At 42.7% G+C, this 24742-nt stretch overlaps 1 protein-coding gene across 1 annotated transcript in view; it reads right to left on the bottom strand.

Annotated features, from left to right (window-relative positions):
- Nucleotides 1-24742, bottom strand: part of TENM2 (teneurin transmembrane protein 2) — a 1153031-nt gene that overhangs the window by 128002 nt on the left and 1000287 nt on the right. Inside the window, 1 exon segment of the mRNA XM_039247655.1 lies at nt 22847-23032. Coding sequence (XP_039103586.1) covers nt 22847-23032 — 186 coding nt within the window.

The following is a 24742-nucleotide window of genomic DNA, read 5'->3' as shown; positions in this document are numbered from 1 at the left end:
GGGCGACAGTAACTGGAAATAGCTCTTCTTGGGAGGGGGGAGGCTACTGTCAAATACTCAGTGAATTCAAGAATGAATCATTATCACCCAGTAGAATCAGGGTGTCACACAAACCTATGCTTCCCTTGCTTTCTTCCTCTGGAACATCCTCTTTATTCTACTTCACCTATCACAGAAGGATGTTGTGGGCTAGTGCTGGGAAAATATCACCATGTTGCTAAGGCAAAAACTGACTGGTACCATGTTGAAATCTGCTGAAAACGTACCTGGGGTTTCTCCAGTTAGATGGGAACAGTGCTTCTCAAAGTGTGGTGCTGGGACCAGCAGCATCAATGTCACCTGGGAGCTTGTTAAAAATGCACATTCTTGGGCTCCATCCCAGGCCTCCTGAGTCAGAACCTCAGGGGTGGGGCCTGGAAATCTGCATTTTAACCAGCTCTCCGGGGGATTCAGATGTCTGCTCTGTGTGAGAACCACTGCTTTAGGATTAAGTCCTGAACCTCTCTAAAAGGGCTTTGAAGGCCCTGCATTATCTGGTCCTGTCCATTTCTCCCACTCAACTCACATCACGTCGGGCTCTGCTCCCTAAGCTTCAGCCATACTGCCTTGATGGGTTCTAGAACCCAGCTTGGATCTTTCTCTTGGCCTTCTGTAGCTCCTTCTCCCTAAACAACACTCACTGCACCCTGGCAAAAGCCATTCATCCTGGGGTTAGCCGGCACTCTGGGGCAAAGCACTCTGACAAAAAGTCAGAGGCTTTTTGACTTCCAGTCCAGGGTTCCTCCCCACTAGGTGATGTCATGGCACCACCCACTCCCCCTCCTATAGTGCCCCCTGCCTCACCTCACTTCCAATTCATCCTTTGTTTCAAGCAGTGGGTCTCAACCTGGTGTGCATTAGAATTGGCTGAGAGTTCTGAAAAATCTTGATGCTAGGTTGCACCCCAATTAAATCAAAATCTCTGAGGATAAGACTCTGGCAGCAGTACTTTTATTTTTTGAGCTCCCCAAGTGATTCCTGTGTGCGTCTGAGTGAGAACCAGCGGTTTAATGCCCATCATCCCTGGAGCCTGTAAGCCTCACGAGTGCAAAGACTCTGACTCTGTTGTGTATGGCTGTTTTCCCAGCACCCACCCCAGTGCCTAGCATTAAAGGTATTTGTTGAATGAATGCATAAATAGACTGTGTGTGGTGTTTCTGCTGTTTCACTGTGCCCTTGATTCAGCAGCCAGGTAAAAGTAAAAACTCCCTGCAGTCCACACCCCAAGCCTCTGGCTGGATGGCACTTCTCCAAGCAAAAGAAACAGCTGGTTGTAGCACAGGGTCCAAAACCAAGCTGATGACAGTGGCTGTCGATGAGTGCCAGAGTAGGTCCATGCCTTTCAACTTGGAAGAAGCCGATGCCTCCTGACTGAAAGAGACAGAATAGAGCACCCAGCGAGGTAGAAGAGAACACGTTGGTAGATTAAGAGGGTGACAAGAGTCACACAACGGCAGGGATGACAATAATAAGAGAAAGTCCAATGGTTTAATTTGGTTCTTGGAGGATAATCAAGTTGTTGTACCTTGTGCTCCTTATTCCCACAGCTGTCCGGCAAATAATGAATGTAGTACCTACCCGGTATGGAAATAGGGACAAAGGCGCGACTTTGATTTCTTATTTGTTATTTTTAACCATCCAATTTCTACACCCACTGAGCATCCTTATAGCCACAGGAGGGTCATAAAAATACAAATAACATCGAGGAGGCCTGTAGGCACGGACTCGTTACTTACTGCAGGGCTGATGGCTCTCTTTTAACTAGTGTAAAATCAGGCCAATGATAAATTGCTGTGTATTTGGTTGTTGTTGCTGTGTGTAGCACAACTTCAGGAAATGTAAGGAAACCACTGAATATTTGTGTCTTATAGATGGTAAAAGAGCTAGGCCAAGAATCCATCCTAAGATGCTTTATATATAATGGCAACAATAACAGCAAACCCCCAATGTAGACATTTCTGTGTGCCTGACACTCTTTTACATGCCTGGCATGCATTAGCCCATTTCATCATTGCACCTTATACTGTAGGGACTATTATTATCCCTGTTTCACAGGTGAGGAAATAGAGGCACAGAGAAATTAAGTAACTTGGCCAAAGTTGCAGAGTTGGTTAGTGGTGGAGCCAGGATTTGACACCAGGCAGACAGACTCGGTAGCCTCTGTTCAACCAGAGTGACTAATGGTCCTCGTTTACCTAAAACTGTCTTGGGTTTTAGCACTAAAAGTCCTGAATCCCAGGAAACTTCTTATTCCTGGGCAACCTGGATAACTGATCATCATCAAGGACAGGGAGTGAGCACTGGGCTCTTTTCATTGGTGACTACAGAGGTGGAAGGTAGGGATGGAGGTAAAGGCCTCCAAGGGCAAGGAAGAGGGCACCCAAAACATACTGGTGTCTCCTCAGGCCAAAGCCCCAGGTCAGCTCAGTTGTCACAGGGCAGACTTGGGATGTAAAAGCAGTGGGCTCTGGATCTAGGCTGCCTGGGTTCAAATCCTGGCTCTACCCCTTGGCTGTATGATCTTGGGTAAAAATGATAACTCCTTCATTCCTTACTTTCTTCATCTGTAAAGCTAGGGCAATAAGGTCCATATTAAAGGCAACATGTAGAAATTGGTGGGGTTTAAAAGAGAAAATACATATTACATGCTTAGCATGATGTATACGTATATGTAAATGCATCTAGTAATATACAAGATGTGTAAATTGTAAGTAAATGCACATAGCAAATGTGTCAAAACTGACAGCTATTATTATTGTTGTTGTTTAAAGTAACCTCAAAAGGTAGCAGAAAGGTCTATGTGGCTCAGGGAATTCTTCCATTTGCGCTTGGCAATGAGGAGGCACTGTATGCTATGGTTTAAAACAGGATCGGTATAGTCTGTATAGCAAAGACCCCAGGAAGATGCCCTCCAAAGACTGAAATGGAAATGAGAGAAATGAGGTAATTTCCTGAGAGTTCCAGGAGTAAGATCATCACATAATGGATGTGACATGTTATCGAAAGAAGTCCCCCTAAAATGTAGGAGGTATGTGAGGTGAAACTGAAGGACCGCAGGGAGTACATCTCAACCAGGCTCAGAAAAGTATGTTAACAGAGAGGGGTCTGCATGGGGTGTGGAAAGGGGGCTATTGAGGGATTTGGGGCAGAGGAGTGACTTGATCTGACTTGAGTTTTTAAAGGATTTCTTTGTGCTGGGAGAAAAGACTGAGGTTGGGCAAGGATAGAGTTTGAGAGGATGTCCAGGAGGAGGCCATATGGATAATCTCTGTAAGCCATAGTGGTGGCTTCGTGGGGCATGGGGGTGCCCTGATACTGTGACCCAACACGGCAGGGCTAATTCTATATGTTTTTAGGGTTCCCCACACATCTCTTCAACAGGAAAAACTTGTGGGATAGATGTGGAACAGAGGATAAAACACACTACCCATAGATTAGCACTCTGATGATATGATTAAATTAAGAATACCAATTAAACTCTTGAGGTGGGAATCAGCAAATAAATAAGGTTGAAGAGGCTGGGTTTTGTGGTAATTCTGCCCTTGTCTCCGTGTTACTTTTCCATATTAAAGGCAACATGTAGAAGTGAAGGGAAAGGGTAGCATGAGTGGAGGAGAGCAGAGAATCACAGTCACCCAGGCTCGCTCCCCAGGTTCAGGGCTGCCAAAGTAACATGGAACGGCTCCAGCAAATGACCTCTCTGACTTTCTTGATGTGATGACTTCAGACCACGAGGCTGCATTTAGTCTGCCAGCTTCATCTAGTTCTTCTTGGCAACAGAGCTTCCTTGGGCCAGCCCCAAAGACCCTCCCAGGTTATTGTAGCTGGACTTTTAATCCCTTTGCATTCTGTTTATCCCTATAGATCAGCTTGAAACATCTGAATTGCAGCATTCAAACACACTTAAAAGGCTCTATGTATCTATCCATCACTATTAATTATCCACCTCTGTATATATAAATATATACATATATTTATATTTACTAATTTGTCAAGACTTCCTTACAAACTAGTCCCTCCACATCCTCTGAAGACTTGTTCTCAAAACACTACGTATCAAATGGCCTCATACAGTAGCTGTATTTTATTTTGTTTTATGTTACCTTCTACCTGTATAGAAATACTAAAAACATTTCAATCTCTCCTTTGCTTCTTCACCTTCTTTTCTTTCCTCTGGCTGAAATGGCATCTTCCAGCCCCACCCTTGTTTATTAATCCAGCACCTTCTCTCACTCACGCCATCCTGTCCTCGTGACCCAAGTAACTCTGAGTCATGAACTTTTCCTGTTCTTTGAAACTCTATATGCATATATTGTTTTAGTCCTTTTCTTAACATAGTTTTTAGGTGACCAAGGACTTGAGGGGAGGTCACTGGTTGTTCTTTACAAATTTTGCAACGAGTCTCAATCAGGAGGTACCTTTATGTGTGGCACAGTATGAAAAATAAGGAGGTTTCTGTTTTCTGAAAAAATATAGAATGGGAGTCAGAATTTTAAAAATCTGGCCTATGCTATTGTTAGGTGCTATTCTTCCATTTTGCATAATGAATGTGCCCCTAGGAAGGTGAGAGAGAGCTTCCTCTTCGAAATCCTCTCATTTACAGAGAAACAAAAATCCCTCCTTTCAAATGTATTTCAAACATGCAAAACAGCAGCATGTTTCTGTTAAGTCACATTTTAGCTAAATGTATAATTGAATGGTGAATGGGACTTGCTACTCAGCTGTTAACCTGCAGTTTCCACACACACACACACACACACACACACACACACACACACACACACACTCCCAAATTGCAGCAGAGCAATCCCCAGGAGGCAGAAAGCATGACTGATTTTTCCAATAAAGCTGAAAAATCGATAATCCTTGTAGATGGAATGCTCACATCTCTAACCACCTCAGAATTTCATCTCACTCTGCTATCCCTCCCCAACAATCTTCTGTCTCTGCCCTGGCACATGTCACCAATTCCATACTGCCAGGATTTAGCCCGAGTTCTATTCCAGTTCTACTGAACGTACCTCTTAGAGAGGCCCTGCAATGCGTCTTGATTTAGAGATGTTTGGTTTTATGTGGCTCTGGGAAATGTTGTTTAGCTTTTCCGGAGCTCCAATAAGTTCTGATGTATGGCCGTGCATGCCTGCATGATTAATGGCACATGCAAGGACTTGGAGCCTTCAGAGGTCACCCTGTGTGTACTGAATAATACAGCGCAGATCCAAAAATACCCTTGGATGAGAATCCTGGCTCCTCACAAATTCAATGGCATTGCTTGCTTTAGTTGACATTGCCTGAGACTTGGTGCCTCTCACTGACTATGCTTCTAAGAAAAGTCACCTCCCTCAAACAGACATTTCTAAGATAAAAGGGGCATCATTTTGGTTTCTTGGTTAGTTCTCTATCAAGTATCAGAGGCTCCAGGATAAGTAAGAAGGCTGGGGGAACTAGAAGGCTGATATACTAGGCTCTGACAGGACGTCCAAGTCCATGGTGGCCAGGCCATAGTGTGAAGCAAATTAAGCATCTGTGCAAAATATGCTATAGTGTGCAATGCTGTGGTTGAGAATTTAAATGCACCAAAGTCAAGAGATTCGAAATGATGGTTCCCACAGCAACTATAACTCAGTTCTCTGGTGAATATAAAATTAACTTTATTGCAAAACATGCTGTTCAATTTACGCCTTAATATAGTCATGGCAGAGTTACAGTTGCTGTGAGAACGCTAACTCGGAATTGTTTTGAATAATTAATTTAATGAAAAGTTGGTGGAAATGTGAACTCTGATAGAAAGTCAACTTAAATTTAGAGAAGTTGGCCAATTATGTCTATGCTGAGGGGTGATGATTCATTTTGGGAATCTGAAATAACTTAGTGCACTCTTTGGCCTGGAGGGCACTGATAAAGCAGAGAACCCCAAAATACACTAACAGGGGGATTGTCCTCCGTCACTGAGAAACACTCCTGCTGGTGGGGACTTTACCAATAGATGAGGGTGCCCATATACTCTGATTTCACTGCTGGCTTCCTAAGTAACCCTCTTGCCCCAACTACCTGGGGTCAAAGCAGGCTCTACTTGGGCTCTGTCAAGCAAATGGAGGAGTAGAGGTCACTTCCCCTTGTCACTGACGTTTAAGACTAATGCCAACTGCTTTCCCTCTCTTAGCCAGTTTTCTTACCTGGAGGATGATGAGGACAATTTCCACCTCACAAAATGGAGATGAGGATTAGATGTGAGAACATGTGTTAAGAATTTAGCACTGGGGTTGGCAACTTTTATGGCCAGTACTCAATAACTGTTAGCTGTTATTATCTGAAAAGGGAATTCAGTAGATCAGTAAACTCCAAACATGTGCAAAACCAATTCTTTGGCCTGCCTTGTTATTTCCTTCCAAATTGATTTGATAGAAACCTGAACCAGCAGGCAGGGGGGTGGTAAAGACAGAAGCATGAGCTGGCAGAAAGTTTCATAAGCAGGAGTTTGTCTTCAGTAAAGATACTTGAGACCACTTCTTTTGAAGTTCTGGAAACAAACCAATCTATCATCTCTTCTACCAGATGAAAATTTCTCCTTCCCCTACCCCCCACCCCCAGCATCTCCTTCCCCACAAATCATTTTAGATCTTTTCCTCCTAATTCCTCTCCTCATCATGAAGTTTTAATGTCACAGATATACTCTATATCTGTTTATTTATTGCATATATATTTGTGTTTTATACATGAAAAGGGTAAGAGTTTTTCACTCCTCCAAAGAACTACTTTTCATTCTGTTTGGGCTGACATTGCCCTCATTTTGAATGTATGCACTAGATTATAGGCCAACACATCCCCTGTTCAAGTCCTCATGCTCTAAACCTCAGGAGAAACCCTTCATTTATTTGGTCATTTCCTTTGCTGTTCCTTCTTCAGATCTAGCTCTTGACTTCTAGCAAATGGGCTATTTAACTCATGGTAGCTTCTCACTATATTCTTCCCAACTATTCTCCTCTTTTTCTTTCTCTTAAATGATTCGGAAGGGTCATGTCCAGAGAATCTCAAGCCAGCTAGCACTCATTGAGCATGTGAGGTGTTCCTGTTCCAACGCAGGGGATATTTAGGTTCTTTCTGGATATGATGTTTTGCTGCTGAGTGCCAGGGTTGGACAAATGAAAAGAACTGTCCCTGCCAGAGATCATCTTTCTTGGGAGGCACTGTCAGGGTTTTAATAGAAAGGGGCAAAGCCACAGCCTGGGAGGAAAAACAAATGAAAAGCAATGTGCATTTCTAGCTTCTGATTCCATTCCCAGCTTGCCTTTAACTACCTTATGTACCAGCCTCATGCTGTTTTCAGGGCCTCTACCTCCTTCCCCTCAAAGTCTTGGCTTGCGGCTTTTTACCTCACTGTGATCAGTATCAGTAACATTTTAATGTCTCCTACAAGACATGATTTTATAACCTTGCAATCATTTGCTTTTACTGCTCAGAAAATATTTTAAAGCTGCATTACTTAGTGTAACCCCATCTCACCAGTGATGGAAGAGAAACTTAAATGTCAAGGTAGAGCTGTCCTAGTATGTGGAGATCAGTCAGATGCAACTTTAAAGTTACTTGTTGGTTTGGCCAGGTACTCAGCTAAGCCTGGAACTTTACTTTGGCTTCTGAAACACAAGCATGGCTGTGAGTGGAAACTGCAATGGCTGAACTCCCTGTTGACCTGGGAGTTTGCTTACTTCAGCTTCCCTGAGTTTCACTGTTTGCCTTTAGGAGTCAGTTTAACCCAAAGTCCAGTTCAGCCAGGTGGGCTTGAATTTGCTGGCAGACCTGCCATGAGGATCACCTGCGCTGGCATTCTGTACACTATACAACAGGCTGTACTGGATTTGGAAGCATTGAGAATGCCAGGGGCTTCCCTTTTTTGAACTTCTAGAATATCACCTTGGGGCTATTATGACAGAGATGTCCCCAACATGATGCCCCTTTAACTGCCAAGAATGAATGTTTGTGTGTGTATGTGAAAAATGTAAATGATGATTTGTCTGAGTGATTCTTTGACAGGCATGATGAAGGAACATAAAGAGAAGCCTTGGCTGACCTTTAAAAGCTTCCATTGTGAATAGTCAAATGAAAATCACAAGTTGATTCCTCCCAAGGCAGCAAAAAAGCTACCTTTTTATATAGTCAGGTATAAAGAAATACATATCTGAGTATATAAAGAGATGATTTTTTAAAAATCTATATACTTCAAAAATATTTAGTATTGATTTTGGTCTATTGGGACAAGCCAATACAGACTGGCTGATTCTCAATGTTCAATCAGTTGCACGTCTGACTGGATGGAGGAGAGATTTCCAGGGGTTTTCCATGGGATCTTTAAAGTTCTCATTCCCAGAAAAGGCAGTTTCATTGGACTCTACCGAAGAGTGTCCTGATTTGTGGGATCAGATGCGAAGCTGGTGGGCATGACAGCCTTTGTAGCTCCAGTGTCAGTAAGTCTAGTTAGCTCTTCAGCACATGCATTTACAATGGCCAGGTGTTTTCTGGGTTTGCATCTGCCTCTGAAGGACGTTTACGGCATGCTTGCATGCAGAGAATATGAATGATTGTAGTAGAACATCATGCTGGGAACTGTTCCCAGGAATCAGTAGCCTGATCTGAGACAATTTGGAAAGAAGAGCAAGGCAATCTAGAAAACAGAGGATACTTGTGCTCTGCTGTCCTGGGAAAAAGATCAACAGGTTTACACTGCTGTACTGGAGTCTTCTCTCTGGGTCATGCCTGCAAAGCCCAAGGAATTCCCCTGAGTAGAGGACACAGAGCATATATGTCCATAAAGCAGAGGAAAAGGGGGAGGAAGGGAGATGGTGTAGCAGAGTCCTTGAACCCAGTCTAGAGGGGAAAATGACTGTGGTAGAGTTCCAATCACTCCTGGCCAATAGAACTTTCTTGGGTGTTCTACCCATGGTAATTCAGAGAAGATCTTTGTTTCTGGCTCTCCACTGCACTGCTCTGGCTTCTATCCCTGATTTCCACAGCCACTCCTGTTAATTCTCTGTGGCCAAGGAGAGGGTGCATATGTCAGCTCTGTAAGGGTAAGGCTTCTCCTTCAGAGTTGTAATTCTATCTGCTTAAGGAAGAGAAGGGAGATAGGGGCCCCAGGCGGCATGAATTATTGGGCACTGTTAGTAAAATACAGATATCCAGAATCCTACAGAAACCTATTTGGAGTTTCTAGGTTGTGAGCATTTGCGAGGGTAGCATTTCAGAGCATGGCATCACACCAATGACCAATGCAGAGACGTGTTGTAATGGGTGCAGATGAACCATGCTAGGCCTGCCAAGAAGTCAGATGGGCACACAAACACATGCATGCACACATAGACATGTACACACTCACACGCACGACAGGAATTAGTCACTGGCTCAGTTCGCTCATATATATTGTTGAGATCTGGGGCTTCGCCATCAACTGAAGCAGATGGAAGGAAGATAAGCCAAAAAGGGCAGCAGAGGAGGCAGTAATGGGAAACCTTGTCTGTGCTTCTTGAATGCTGTAATTTGCCAATTGTGTAGACCATGGATTTAAACCAATAACTCAACCTAGCTGCCTGCATAAAATACTTTAAGGCTGTTCACTGTATGTTTTGGGGCAATAGCTACCTGCTTGCCTCATGGGCTTATTGTGAGGTTGACTGAGGCAACACAAAGTCTTTTGAGCTCCTTAGAGAAAATCACTTTGTAAGTGCAAAGGATCACCATTATACCCTGGCAGTGAGACTCCCACCAACAAAAACCAGTTACCAGGAGATTTGGGGCATCAAAGAAAAGAAGCCAAAGCTGTCCCAGTCTCATTCCAGGCAAATGATGTTCCCTAACTCAGTACTAATCTTGCACTGGAGCTTAGTGTCAGTGGCCACAGATGGGTGATCCATTTGGCCCCCAGCCCTGCCTGAATGGCTTGCATAGCATTTCAACAAATTTTGAATTGCTTGCCAACATTTGAAAATTGGGAGAGTATGCATAACAATCCTGATATCTGGCTTCTATTGAAAAACTGGAAAATTTAGTAAAACTAGGTTTTCATTTCTATATGGCAACACTCAGTGGGAGGTGGGCCATGTCTACCCTCCACAGAAGGGGCCTTCACTCTTCAGTTTATTGCCATTCCCTGAGGTCTTACACCCTTTCTAGTGCACTCACGTGTATTTTTTTTTTTAAAGAAAGGCCGACTGCCACATGCAGTGCCTCATTTGGATGTGTCTGGAGTCTTGGAAGCCTGATCACCTTACATTCTTCTACAAATGCATCTTGAGAGCTTATTTGGAGAATCCAGTAGGGTTGTGTGGCTACTCTTATATTCTTGACCCAAGAATGGTCCTCTTCTATTGGGGAAGGTTGTTCTCTCTGACCAAGCATGCAGCTTTGGGAGGGATGCACATGGAGCAGTGAGGGAGGAAGGGGATGCCCACCTAGGCAGCCAGATCAGCTGAATCAACCCTGACAATCAATGGGGTGACAGATGTCGCAGCCGGATCTCCCTCACATCTATGTACATTGTTCTTGCCTCACCCACATAGGGGTATTTGAGTTTACAGTTCTTTCTGTGGGTTCTTCCTTCTCTTCCCTTCCCACAGTCACTGAAGATACCTAATTCACAGTGCCCTCATCATACCAACTCCCCTAACAGAGGAAAGGCCTGCCCAACCACCTCATGCCAGGGGAGAAGGAAAGAGAATTTGGTTTATTCCACATCTTCCCTTGCCAGTAATTCCACCTTAAAACCTCAAGTTTTCCTTACTTACAGATGTCCAAGCAATACTCCAACTAAATTAGATCACAAGCATTGGAAGGTTTTCATAATAAATAAAAATATAGATATAGCTAAGACAAGATGAGATTTAATTAATGAGTGTTATTTAACAGAACAAGTTGTGCCATATATGGAGGATTAAAAGATAAAAACGGATTGGAGGGAAAATCAAATTTTAATGAGTTGCTATCTTCATTTGATTTAACTAAATTTCTTCCGCTGTTGAAAATATTAACACTTATGAGGGAGTCATTTGTGTGTATCCACGCAGTTTGATACCTGACTGCTTTCTTTTATGTAATTACATTGTGTTACAAATGAATTTAAACTACCATTGGAAGTTTAAGTCTTCCATCTTTACATTGATCTCCTTGGGAAGCTGTTAGCAAGAAACAGTGTTGAAAAGAAACCAAAAACGACTGGCAGAAACACCAGAAAGGGTGTCTTGGATTAGAAAACAGCAAAGTCTCCTGTGGGCAAAAAGACAGCTGAGGTCTGAAGTTCCTTGGACTGTTACCAGTCTCTGTGCCAATCACTTCCTTCTTACCCCTGTCAGCCCAGGGACTCACCCAGGGGAAGCATATGTTACACCCAGCACACATTAGGTGCTCAGTCAATGTTTCATGAATGAATGAATGAATGAATGAATGCAGTTGTCATTGCTCAGCTGGAAATAGATAGAGGAGGTGTGAAGCTTAGACATGGCATAGGATGATACACATTTGGCTTTCTTATTTATATTTGTAACAGTCATGTTCCTGCAACCGGCAGTCAGATCCTCACTAGAGCATTTCTCTATCTCTCCCTGCTTTGCTCTTATTCCCTGTGTTCTTTCTTCTTACAGGCTTGGAATCTACATGCTCTGGTGAGATTCTCTGTTGGGGCCAGACATCTGGGTTAACACAGGCTGTTTAGCACCCTGGCCTCTCTTTTGGGAGTTCTGGGCCCCATGCATGGCTGTATGCCACTGCTACTTCTTTTCATAAATATCCACTCTGCAAAGATGCATTGAGGAAACTCCAGTAAAGGCATGAAGGTGTGGTGTTGATGCTTTTTAAACTAACATTTATGGAGCATCAAGCACTGTGTTAAATGCTTCACTGGTAAGTGAAGTGCTCCCAAAATTAGGACATAGGTATTACTATTCCCAGTTTCCAGTTGGGAAGAATGGAGGTACTGTAGGTACGGAACTTGCCAAAGATCACACAACTTGCAGTGGATGGGGGCTGAATTTGAAACCAGGTCTGTTTGATTCTAAAGCTCATGCATCTAACTCCTTTGCTACATAATTCCCTCACCAGCCCCACCCTATGAAAGCATGCACAATAACTACAATAGTAAAGCACTCACAGTGAGTGTTAATAGTTAGCAAGGAGGGAGGATGTTACATTCTACAAACACAAGAAATATTGGGAGGTTGGAGTGGGTGTTGATGGGTATTATGCATTTCAAGCTGTTTAATTCTGGGTAGACTAGTTTCTGTGCTAGGCTTCTGGATGATATGATAACATTTCCTGTATCAGACCCCAAGAGAACAGGTCTGTAAGTGAATGCATACAGATCTTTCTTGGTTCCATTAAATGGAAATAAAAAGTTAAATTAGTTCATATTCAGAGTCTGGTGAGAAGCCGATAGCAACATGCTTAAGGGACCCAACTCAACTTGCCTGCATTCCCTGGATTAATAGGAAAAAGCTCATTTCTCTTACCACCTCTAATATCTTCTTCAATCTCTCTCCCTATTCATGGGAATTGCTATCATCAGTGACATTTGGGCTTCCTGGGCTCACATATACCTAATGTAGAGAAACAATCTCACTGCCTATTGCCAGGATGCTCTCTGCAAAGCAGAAGCCACTGCCTTGAGTTTTGTGTCATTAGAGAGAGTATGTTTCAGTGCAGTAGCGTGACCGGTGATTGACAGCTTGCTAACTTGTTGGAATGAAATCAGGTACAAACGTTTCCTCTGTGCTTCTGAGGTGGTTATTTTATAATCTCTGGGAGCCCCCACCCTGACATTGTTTCTAGACAACTAGACAGGGCTGTCTGGCAATCCCTCTTGAAGTTCAAGCATAATTTTAAAAATAAAGAAATGCAATTCACACTTATCAGAGCTTATCGCTCTGCTTACAGCTCTAGACAGATGACCCTTCTGAGCCAAGTTCTAACCAACTTCACTGCTAATTTGACCAGGTGCTGCTACAGCTAAATTTGGAAACTGTGGGCCAGGATTCTCAGCAATTTAAATCCCTATGGATGGCAATTTTGTGGGACTTTTTGTCTCTAGAACATTGGTTAAACCCTCCTTTTTCTGGGGTCTGGTGGGATGTGGTTTCTGTAATGTATAGTTTGTGCTTATGTGGCATTGGGGGTCACAGACAATTAGAGTGAGCCACCCTAAAGAGCCATGCCAGAAACTGCTGGAAACCTGGAGTCTAAGGGACATGGAAGCAGGTACCTCTCCACTCCTTTTGCAACAAAACTCGTAACAAGATGGGGGATAACAAACAGGGGCTCTCTGACCTGCAGTTGAGCTGGCTGAAAATGGAAGCAATGCTTAACCTAAGTGAGAAGGAAAAAGATTTTCTCAAAGAGTGGGTTGTGTAGACGATAGGGGTCCTAACTGATCTGAATTGGAATTTAGAGGCTGGGTGTGTTTGAAGAAAGTGTGAACCTTCTCCCCACCCCTTCCCACCAAACCAGGCCTATGGAGGGTGTCTGAGGTCACGGAAGGTGAGGAAGCAAAAAGGATCCTGTGTTCCCTGTTCTATAGGCCAGCTGTGGGAAAAAACCCTGATGTGTGAGAGATGTGCTAGAGGCAAAAAACAAACAGCTGTTTTCTCAAAGGACTTCGGAACCAGCTGATAAAGATCCCCAGTGTGGAGGAGTGTGGTGTACACATAGCAGGGCTTCAGTTGAGTGGGCACTGAGGGTGTTGGATGGCAAACCCCTGGTAGTAAGGGAAATACTGTGGGGCTCCCCTAAAGTGAATTCTGTAAGCAGCAGGTCTCCATGAGGGGACCAAGCTGAAGAATCTGAATGGGCTGAACACAAGCATTCTAGGAATGTTTGGGATGAGAGTGGGGAGTGAGCTTTCTATCTAGTTGGGGTGAGCCATGAAATTGAAGAGATGATATAAATGATTCCTTACTTGTGAGACAGACTTGTAGGGCTTAGGGTGATTTGGGTTCCATCAGTCTTGGAATAGAACCTATGACAGGCTAGAGTGTGTCCCTGTTCTATTTTAGGAATGTCTTGTGTCACCTACCCGTCTTGTTTTGACTGTCATCCCACCTCACTTGGAAAGTTATAAAAACCTCTGCTAAATTAATCTCCTTGTTTGACCCTTGTTGGCCAGGAGTTGTCAAACACATCTTCACTGATCTGGGAACAGAAAGCAAGTTATACCACCATGGATCACAGAATGAGGTTGCTTGTGGAGAATCCCATGGTGCAAGTTACAGGAAAAGACTGAGAAGTCTCCTTAAGGATCTTAATAATAATAATAATAAAAAAACCCAGCTAGTAGCTTTTAATTACTTTGCAGATGTTTCCTCCTATCACTGAGGACCAAACAGGCCTCCCGCTTATTGATTACAATGAAAATATGCTTTTAAAAACAAACGCTTTATTTAAAACTAGGGATATTTTTTTAATTAGAGGAAAGATTAACTAAATGCATTTTCTCTTGTAATTTAATCCATTCTAATTATCCTGAGAATGTTTATGATGAAATACTTAACTTTCTCCTAGTTGCTATTTCGTGTGGTTTCTTTCTTTATTACCCATGAAGGGAAAAGCTCAGAGGCGGTCAATGGCATGGTGGCCTTCTGTGGGTCTACTTATAATGATAGATTCAAATGCATGATGAGAAGGATGAGGAGGAAATCAATAAACCTTGACTGTGGAGGTTGTTTGAAATGTTGGTACCCTGTTTTCCAAAGGCAATGAAGACAAGACTTTTAAAAAAGAGCTTGTGAAATAGAGCGCTATGAAAGAAGTGTTTGGTATAAGATTGAACCCTATTAGGAAGGCAACTTGGGAGGAAATGCAAAATCTGTTTCTTACATAAACATCTGGGATACTCTGTATGGCTCCTGATAACCCAGGAGATGAGCAAGGAATTGTAAAGAATCCCCAGATGTTACCCATGGGTGTTGCTCCAAAGAGTCATGCAATTGCAGTACGGGAGGAATGAGGGTAATCGCGCAGTTCACTGGGCTGAGTAGGGAGAATCAGTGCAATTCTTGAGTCTCCAAAAGGCATGTGTAACCCAACTGAGTTCAGAGTTGAGTCTCCCTGGATTATTCTTGGAACCCAGAGTCATGAGGAATGGGAAAGGAGCCTGAAAAGGTAATCTAAGAGACACTGACCTGGCAGCATCCTCAACATGAGAAATGCCAGGTTCCTTCTTAAAGGAAGGCAGTGTTCTTCTAAACTCCTGTAGAGTATGTCTGTGGTCCCTAGTTTGAGGAATGCTGGCTTAAAAGAATTGAAGTTTATCCTATTCAATAATAACATAATTCCAAACTAATACTTCAAAGGAAAAGACTTTTCTTTTGAACTGTACTTATAAAAATGAAACCCAGAATTAAAAGCAAATTCTCATAGATCTCTTGGCTTCTCTGGAATGTGTCCAAAAAATCTAGATGGAGAAATTTTGGTTGAAGGAAACAAACTCCAGTTTCATAATAAGTCTCCAATAACACGAGGATATTCAGATGTTGAAATCCATGTGTAAATGGGCTGTTTGGTAAAATAAGCAAGTTCGATTTCCAGGTAAGAGAGCTAGTTTATATTTCTCTGTAAGAACCAGAAGCAAATGAGTTACAGAATAAAACTTTGCTTGGGAAATTGATAGTGGGTAGGTGTTATTTTTGAAATGTTACTAACTGCTTGATGGGTTGGAGGCAGTATATAGGGAAGGCAGATTGAAGGTACACAGAAATGTCTTAACGACAAGTTTATTTTGATAATCTTTCCTTGCTTTTATCTTACTGTGGTAATAGATAATGATGGTGGTGATGGGCCTGGGGGATGATGATGATGATGATGACATTAGCTCACATTTGCTTGGCTCTTGCTTTATGGTAGGCACTGTGCCAGTACTTCGCATATAACCCAATGAGGTAGGTCATCTTTTAAGTATTCCCATTTACAGACAAAGAAACTGAGGCACACAAAGGCGAGGAAACCTGCTAGGATTTGATCTCAGATAGACTGACATGTAAGCCTGTATGTTAAATGCTTCTTTATGCTTGCCTTGCCCTGAATCCAAGTGAAATGGATATAGATAGATGAACCTCTACTTAACACCCATTTTTTAAATCAACCAACACAAATATAAAGGAATAAAGTGGATTCTGATTATTCAGCCTATGTAAGGAAGTTTTTAAATGCAGAAAAAAATGCCATAGTTAACCAGATATAAATTGGACCTGAGATGCTACATATGAGATGAGCAGATAGACAAACTAACAAAAAAGTACCATCAACTATCCTTAACCATTCAAAAAAGCATCATCAGCAGAGCCAATGATACCCTGTATCTAGTCCTCTCACGTAAAGTGTATATTATAGGATCCTACAGGGAAACCCTCCCTGTGCCTTACAGAAGAGAGAAAGGTTTTAATGTGCTAAAGTGGTCCATTCATATAATTTTGCATTAGAGTAATAAAATTCAGGAGATGGACCAGTCCTTAGAGATCATCTTATCCAAGTGTGTTCTAAATTCAGTTGGCCACATTCTGCTTTCGTGATATTTGCAATATCTGCACTGTTATTTACTTAATATTTTTCTTTAAATTTACTCAGGCTTGATATTGCTACCCACTTTTGCCACATTCCTTAGCAATAATACCAGCATATTCATGAGTTTGATGAGGTAGTTATAGTTTTTCCAAATACATATTTTTAAACACTCTTTGTAACTATTCAACAAACATATTTGCATGCCAATGAAAAGCATTTCATGTCTGTGGACTATACTCTGTAAAGTGATTATATGGCCCAAACCCCTCATTTACAGCAGGAAGAAACAGGCTGGGAATGGGTGACTACCCAAGAGCACCCAGAATGTTTGTGGCAGAGTCAAGCCTAGAACACGGATTTCCCCCTTCCTCTATCAATCAGCTCTTCACAACAGCACAACAAATCAGACAGAGTGATGGGCAAATGTCCATCACAAATATCTAAGGGAGCTCAGATCTCTTTGTGTTCCTTTCCTTTTCATGTAAATTCTTGAGGGCATTTTGTGGAGTCTGAGAACCACAAACTTGGAAGGAACTGGTTCTTAATAGACAGAACAGTTGATTCTTTGCAAAAGCTCGAGTGACAGAGCACTCACTGCTTAACATGAGGGCAGAGCATCTCCCCCTGCTGCTTTTCTTTTCAACAGCTCTTATTCTTACATGCTTTCCTTTGAGTGTACAATCTTCCTTATGCTAATTCTCACCCATGGGTTTTTGTCCTAAGAGTCCCTAACTGGTCCAGTTATTTGCTCTTGTGAAGTCAGTTATACTCCAAATTAAGGTATGTATTTGTTGGGTCAGGATCCGGCACAGTGGGCCACAGGCTGGTACCTCAACGGGATCCTCTAAAAGACATTAAGGGTATGGCACATGAATGCTCCAAGTCACTGTCTCCCCACAGGTCTAAAACATCAAGGTTCCTTCCACACTTTTCTTTGTGGGCATATATTACTAAATCACATAGGAAACAGTACCAAAAAAAAAAGCCATTTCCACTTGAACAGCTCCACATGGTCCTAGGAATCGATCCTCATGATTCTAAAATGCAAATGGAGGTCAGGACCACACAGACAAAATAACCATTATATGAATGGTTGAACCATTAAGTTAGGGTGAGCCTTATGTTTGTCTATGTAGTCTATTTTCCAACTGATGCTTAAAGCCCTTCATCAATATCTAGGCCAAGAAAAGAAACTTTCTTGTGATGAGAATCTGATTACTTGTAAGGCAATTTTCTCTTTTCATTTTATTTTACTTGTTGGAGTGAGTTGAAAAAGTGTTCCTGTAACTTCTACCTTCCAGTCCTGGGTAGACAGCCTGACCCAGACTCAAAGAGAACTTCTGAGCATGTGGTGGTTCCTGATCTTCAATGAGGAGGCTCACATTTTGGGTACATTGTAGGGGGAAAAATCAGAAGTAGGAAATCTTTTGTACCCCACTAAAAGTTTGTCTGTAATCTTTAACAGTGAAAGACCATCCCATCAGGTTTTCACTTCACAAAAGAATGGAGCTCCTAGCATAGGTTCTAATAACAGCCCCCACAGGAATAGGTTAATTAACCAATCAGAGAATTAGCTGCTCCCATAGACCTGGTGGTAAGGATGGCTCCACAGTGGCTAATTTCATCTCAACTTGATCTCATTGTGGAGTCATGAAAGCTCAAATGTTCAAGGATAATAGCTACAAGAAAAATGTTTCCATGACTAAGAATGAAACTGGAATGAGATGCAGAAGCAGCTGTATTCAGCCTGAAGTTGGTTAATTTTGATAGTCACTTCCTTCCCATCTTGTTCCCTGTAGCTCTGAAGCTCTCTCCCTGTTGGACTGTGACCCTGTCTACTTCTGATGACAATCACTTAATCAGTACATCAGATTGTCGCACGGCTGGTTTTACCTTGGGTAAAGATTCATTTTCCTTATTAACATCACAAGAACCTATTTCTTTCCCCAACCAATTAAAGAGGAAAAATAGAAGGGCCCCAGTGCAATAGAAGGAAAAGAAAACTGTTCTGACTTTTGGCACATAGCAGGTCACTCAGCCCCACACGGTCCTAGGAATCGAGTCCTCATGATCCTGAAATGCAGTTGGAGGTCAGGACCACACATACAAAATAAGCAAGTTGTAACAACCATTATAGGCATTGCTCACTACCCAGGCATCAACCAGTTCCTGTAGGGTGGGTGCCTGGTGGTGGCGGATTTATTCTGTGGGTGTGTTAGTATTACTAGTATTACTCAAAGTGGATGTCTAGACAGCCCACATTCAGCAGATAATAGCAACAATCCTTAATTAGCATGTAGTTTACTGGCTTACATTCTGCAGCAAAATGTTTTTTCTCCCTGTATTTTGCTCAATGATTTTGTAGGCAAAACACACTAACAATTACCCCATTTCCTTAAAACAGACACTTGTCTGAGTTTACTGTAGTTCACAGTGGTTTTTGACCTATTCTGTAGTCCCTTTATGCCTTGGTGGCATGGTCTTTGGATGGCCATCTGAGGTTCAATTCCCAGTTTAGTAAGGGGTGGCAGGTGATAGCAACAACAACCCATTTTAGGATTATATTTAAAGAATATAACTAATCTACCCACACAATGTGCCTTCTGATTTATTCATAAGAGTAAACTGCAGCTTATCCAAATAATACTAATATATTCCAAAGATAAACATGAATTGTGCTTCATTTGGATTCAAAGCATATTTCTTATCTATACAATTCTGTAGGTTTTAGCCATACCTTATATTTAACTTGTTGGAAAAATGTAATATAAGAATGATTGCTTGGTAGAATCTACTCTACCAATGTGTTAACTCTAACAGTTAACATTGAAATGTTATACCTTACATTTAAATCTTTAGTAATATGTACTAAATTTTCAAATATAAAAAATAATAATTCAGTTGAAAATTCCAGATATGCACTTGATCAAACATGGATATATTCTACTTGATTTTCAGAAGTCCATGTTTTTATCCTCACTTCCCTCCTCCACTCCCCTATCTTCTTGCTTCCTCCAGCAAAATAAATATGACCCACAAATAATGGTACAAGTTGTTCAGGTGACTGTTGGTAATGATCCTAAGAAAACCCCATCTCATCACAACCCTTTGGAAATAGGCTGCAGACAACCCTTGTGCCCCAACACTAACCACCAGGCTCTGCCTTACCCCAAATTTCCTCATGCATTGTTTGCAGACTGGGTGTCATTTCATTCTTATTTACTCTTTTCAAAATATAGCATTTGAGAGTTTGCTTGGAAAGGACCAAAAAGCCTCTCTTTCTTTTCTGTCAGTATCCCTGAGGAGGAGGACCGATTCTGAGCTTGTAAATTGTGGCATTTACTTAAAATGAATTGACAGGAGTGTCTGCTCAAAATAAAAGTCTAAAACTCTACACACAGTCTTGGAGGCCAGAGGTTGAAAAGCAAAAGAAGCAATTGTGTGCATCCAAACATCTCTAGATTCTGAATAGCAAATCTCAACAACCAAGGTATGCTTGGCTTTTTTAGAGCAAGTCCCAGTGAACATAACCATGAGGATACAACACCTATCTAGAAATGAAACCAGTGAGCCCTAATTCCTCACAAGAAAAGACTTTGGTGATAAATACTTTATAACTTACATACAGCAAACTCAACAGTCACAACAGATCACAGTTCTGGACAAGACACTTGCCCGGACCCAAACTCCCTTCTTTGATAGCTTTACCTGACACATGAATTTACGCGTTCTCTATGTCTCCCAAGAGGTCATGTATCATAGTGCACACACTTGTAAAACTTGAACCAGATACTTTAAGGAACAGAAACACCTTTTCCCAATCCATCTCACCCACAAGACTGCTAGAATGAAATAACTCCTGTGTTCTCTTTTTGGCCATATCCCCTTCATTTCCTACTGAGACTAGAGGTGCTATCATCCCATTTCATCTTCAAAGGCTCCAGACACACTTCAATTCAACCATTATTTTCTCCCTACTCCCACACTGGACCACTTCCCTTTCTCTGACAGCCTTCAAATCACAGCTGAAGGCTTTTCCTAACGTAAACATTGACCAGCCTCTTTCTTCTCTTCTCTCTCCATCAAACCCTGTGTAACTCTCCAATTCAGGGATTGGCCAATTGTTCCCATAAAGGGCCAGGTAACACATGGTTCTGTGGACCATGTAGTCTTTGTAGCAACCACTCAACACTAAGATGCAGTGTGCAAAATAACAGTATATCAATGAATGGGTGTGGCTGTCCTGAAAAAATACTTTGTTTAATGGACATTGAAATTTGAGTTTAATCATTATGTGTCAGAAAATATCTCTTAATTTTTTTCAATACTTAATCAACATAAAGACTATTCTTAGTTTGGAAGCCATATTAAAAAAAAAAAGGCAGCAGGTCAAATATGGCCCCTTTGACCATAGTTTTCCAAACTCTATTCCAATCCATCTGAGTTATGCTTTTGTGAGCTATTCCCAGAGTGAGGATGAGTTGTAGGTAGGGGAGAGCTAGCGGGCATCATGGTAGGGGAAACAAACCCTCAGCAGACATGGAAAGGGAGACCAAGGGGAAGGTGAGGCTAGATGATGTGAATTGAAAGAAAGTAGGATTTTCTACCTAAAGGTTATTGGTTGGCAAGAGCTCTTTTTCTTTTCTTTTCTCTTTTCTTCTTTTCTTTTCTTTTCTTTTCTTTTCTTTTCTTTTCTTTTCTTTTCTTTTCTTTTCTTTCTTTCTTTCTTTCTTTCTTTTTATTTTCAGGGGAGCAGATTAGGGTAATGGAGGTATGGGGATAGGGAAGAGTCTTTAAATCACACTGTGCATGCAAAAGTACATCAAGAGGAACACCCCTGAAGAGTGGAAGCTATTGGTAAGAATTATAAACTGTCTTGGTAGTGGGCTGTGCACATCCCTCTCTTGAGAGTTTTCTGAATTATCCCCCAGACTCTGCAGGGAACAGAAGATGAAAGCAGCTGCAGGGGAGCAGGATCTGGAGCATCATTGAGAGATTGCAGAAACAATTCACTGCCAACAGACTGTCCCGGCAGGGTCCCAGTGCTATAGTCATGGCCTAGATTGGCACGCTGCCCCTCAGATACCCAATTAGATGGAAATGGGGGTAAATCTAACGCAGAAAGCACTTTTTCTCTGCTTAACCACTCAAATGAACAGCATGGGAAATTGAGTCTGACCTCATGAGTCAGCTCTGGACAAGCTCCTAACCCTGTCTCTCCCTCCAGGTACCCAATCTATTGACTGGGGTCTTGGGACTAGGACAGAAGGGAGGGCCCCAAACTTGATGGCTTGATTCAAAGGTAACTCCAAGAAGGCAGGTCAGTAGTCTGCTTGGAAACTTCTCTGAGAATTTCCTGGCAAGCGAGTGTATTAGTCAACTTGACAATGAATTCAATGCAACAAAAGCAAAAACTAGAGGTAAAATGATACTTATGTTGACAACTTCATAACTCTGACTGAGGGATGTGGAAATCCAAAGAGTGTTGGCTTCCATCTCTTCAAAGGGATCACTGGATATATTCAATCCAGTATTGTCCTACTCTAAGCCACAACATTGACAAAAAGCAATCGAAATCAAAACTAAGGAAATTTGGGAACTATTACTTCTCAAGAAAGGAAACAATATTAAGAAAATCTCCATCAAAAAACTTACAGAGAGGTGGCTGAGTGAGAATGACATGGGACTAGAGGAGAAGACATTGAAAGGTGGTGGAGGTGATGGGGAGGGTCAAGAGCTCAAGTACAATACCTTGCCTTGGGATAGTAAGAGGATGCTTAAACCTATGCCAGTGGTACCTGGCTACCCAGGAAACCTGGGAGTCCTGCCTCTATTTAACCTGGTCTAAAACAAGTGTGTTTAGTTGTTGCCGGCAAGTAGGGATCCAGTGATCCATCCAGCTGGGAGGGTATTCAACAAGGAGGGACTTGCAGACCACAGTCAGGTAGGGTGCTTGAAACCTCCAGATCCTGACAATTTCCCATGCATGTGCATTTCTCCCTCCCTGAATCAGTAATTTGGATGGATTTTCTGCTCTGGTTTGTTCCTTTCCTCCCAATCTGTAATTCTGGAAAGAAGGGAAAGACTTTTCTAGTTGAGGACCCTGTTTTTCCCTTCTCAATTCCCATGAAGATTTGGAGAGGCAGCAGGAATGTTGTAGAGCACTCATGTCCCTGAAGGAACAGCCAGTTGCAATGCACGATCATCACTATAGATCTACGATTTATGAAAATAAAGCAATATGTGCCTGTTTCGGTGCCTGCCGTTTGCCTACCAATGGTGCAGTGTTCACCATTCCAGCCCTCTCGGCATTCACATTTGCCATCTTTACAGGTCCCGTGCTCAATGCAGCGGGGGTGGCACACGCGCTGGTCACAAGCTGCGCCTGTCCAGCCCTCTTCACAGCGGCAGGCTCCCCCGATGCAGACGCCGTGAGTGCCACAGTCTACTGAGCACACTTCTGGAAGAAAAACAATGATTACAGCTCAACACCACAGCTGGCAAAACCCTCCAGTGGAGGCCAGATCACACACGTGGCCTGGGTCCCTGGAGCAGGCCCCAAGGTCCAGCAGGTGCATCACCTTGGGAGGCCTGTCTCTCCACTGACTGGGTACTAACTTATTGTTATGTAGTTTCTAGAGCAGTGGTTCTCACAGTAGGGTCTCTGGACCTGCAGCACCTCCATCACCTGGGAATTTGTTAGAAATGCAAATTCTTGTGCCTTGCTTGGACCTCCTGAATTGGAAACTCTGGGCATGGGGCTCAGAAATTTGTTTTCACAAATCCTCCAGGTGGTTTTGATGTGCACTAGAGTGTGAGAACAAGCCACTGCTCTAGAGGTTGAAGCCATCCCAGGAGAAGTCACACAGGGGCCATCCAGTATGGCAAAGCTACCCAGGAGGTGCCATCTGAAAAGATATATGTGCATCCTGACTCCCTAGCCAGCTGGGATTTTTTTCCCTGTTGAGAGCCTGAACTGACCACAGGCCAGTTGGGAACCCCACAGCTCCAGTCCCATAATGATTGCAGACTCACCCATCGGCACCCAGATTGGCACCTTGTGGCAATGATGATCACTATGATTGTGCTGCATTTACAGAGCATCTTTCTCAAAGGAGCTCAAAGTCTTTTGTGCTTGGGGAGGAGACAGACAGACAGATAAACACTCTCTGGCGTTCCAGACCTCTCACTCGAGGACAAGCACGTGCCAGACATTCATCCTTACGACAGACTGCTGAGGGAGGCATGGCTCATCGTGCCAGGGGAGGGAGGAGGGAAAACTCAGTCAGAAGGGGCAGTGACTCACTCAAAGTCACACAGCATGTCGGTTGGGCCTCGGATGGAGGGCTTCCCCTTCCCCATCCTCTGCAGAGCTTGGCCTGGACCACCAGCATCAGTGTGGAAGCCAGAGGCAAGTGGGCTGAGAAGGCGTCTCAAAATAGCCCATTTTAACTGACTCTTTTTTTTTCTTTTTGGAATGAAATATTCATTTCTTTCCCATTGTAGGCAAAGCTTAACATATATTTCCTTCCTGATTGCCATGGAAATCTGACAGCTGTCTCACTACCCAGAGGAAGGGGGTGGAATGATGATCGTTTGCTTGGATAGGCACTTGTCACTGTGAACGGAACCACTCTCAGGTAGGTTGGGACTGTCTTGAACTGTTGAACCGTTCCCTTTTAGGGTCACTCGGGAGGTAAGACACATACTCTTAATTTTAGGAAAATAAAGTGTATAGCGCAACTTCATTATTTTCCTGTCACTGGAGTATTGCAGAGCTTTATAACATGTTCACACAGCACCCCGAGGGAGCCTCTTTTCTGTTTTATAGAACGTTCCATTCAGTTTGTCTGGGACTGAATTGCTCTGTTTTGTTTTCTGGTACCTTTAGGGACTGTACATAAGAAAACCTATAATGCAAATGGAAGCATCCCTCCCGGGCCCCTCATCCATTTGCAGTGATGGAACAAACGAGGCACAAGAACATGTGGTATTTGTGTGTGTGTGTGTGTGTGTGTGTGTGTGTTTCAGGATCATACACTTCATGACTGAGGAGAAGAGAGTATGATAGGCCTTATGCAATTAACCTGAATCCCTTTTTCCCAAGCTAAGTGAGAAGAGTAGATTCCAATCCATTTGGGCTCATGGAAAAACATAGGGCATGAGTATT

Source organism: Hyaena hyaena, unplaced genomic scaffold (genome assembly GCF_003009895.1).
Source record: "Hyaena hyaena isolate Hyena2069 unplaced genomic scaffold, ASM300989v1 scaffold_300, whole genome shotgun sequence".
In the NCBI taxonomy this organism is placed as follows: domain Eukaryota; kingdom Metazoa; phylum Chordata; class Mammalia; order Carnivora; family Hyaenidae; genus Hyaena; species Hyaena hyaena.
This window is presented reverse-complemented; position numbering and strand designations above follow the sequence as displayed.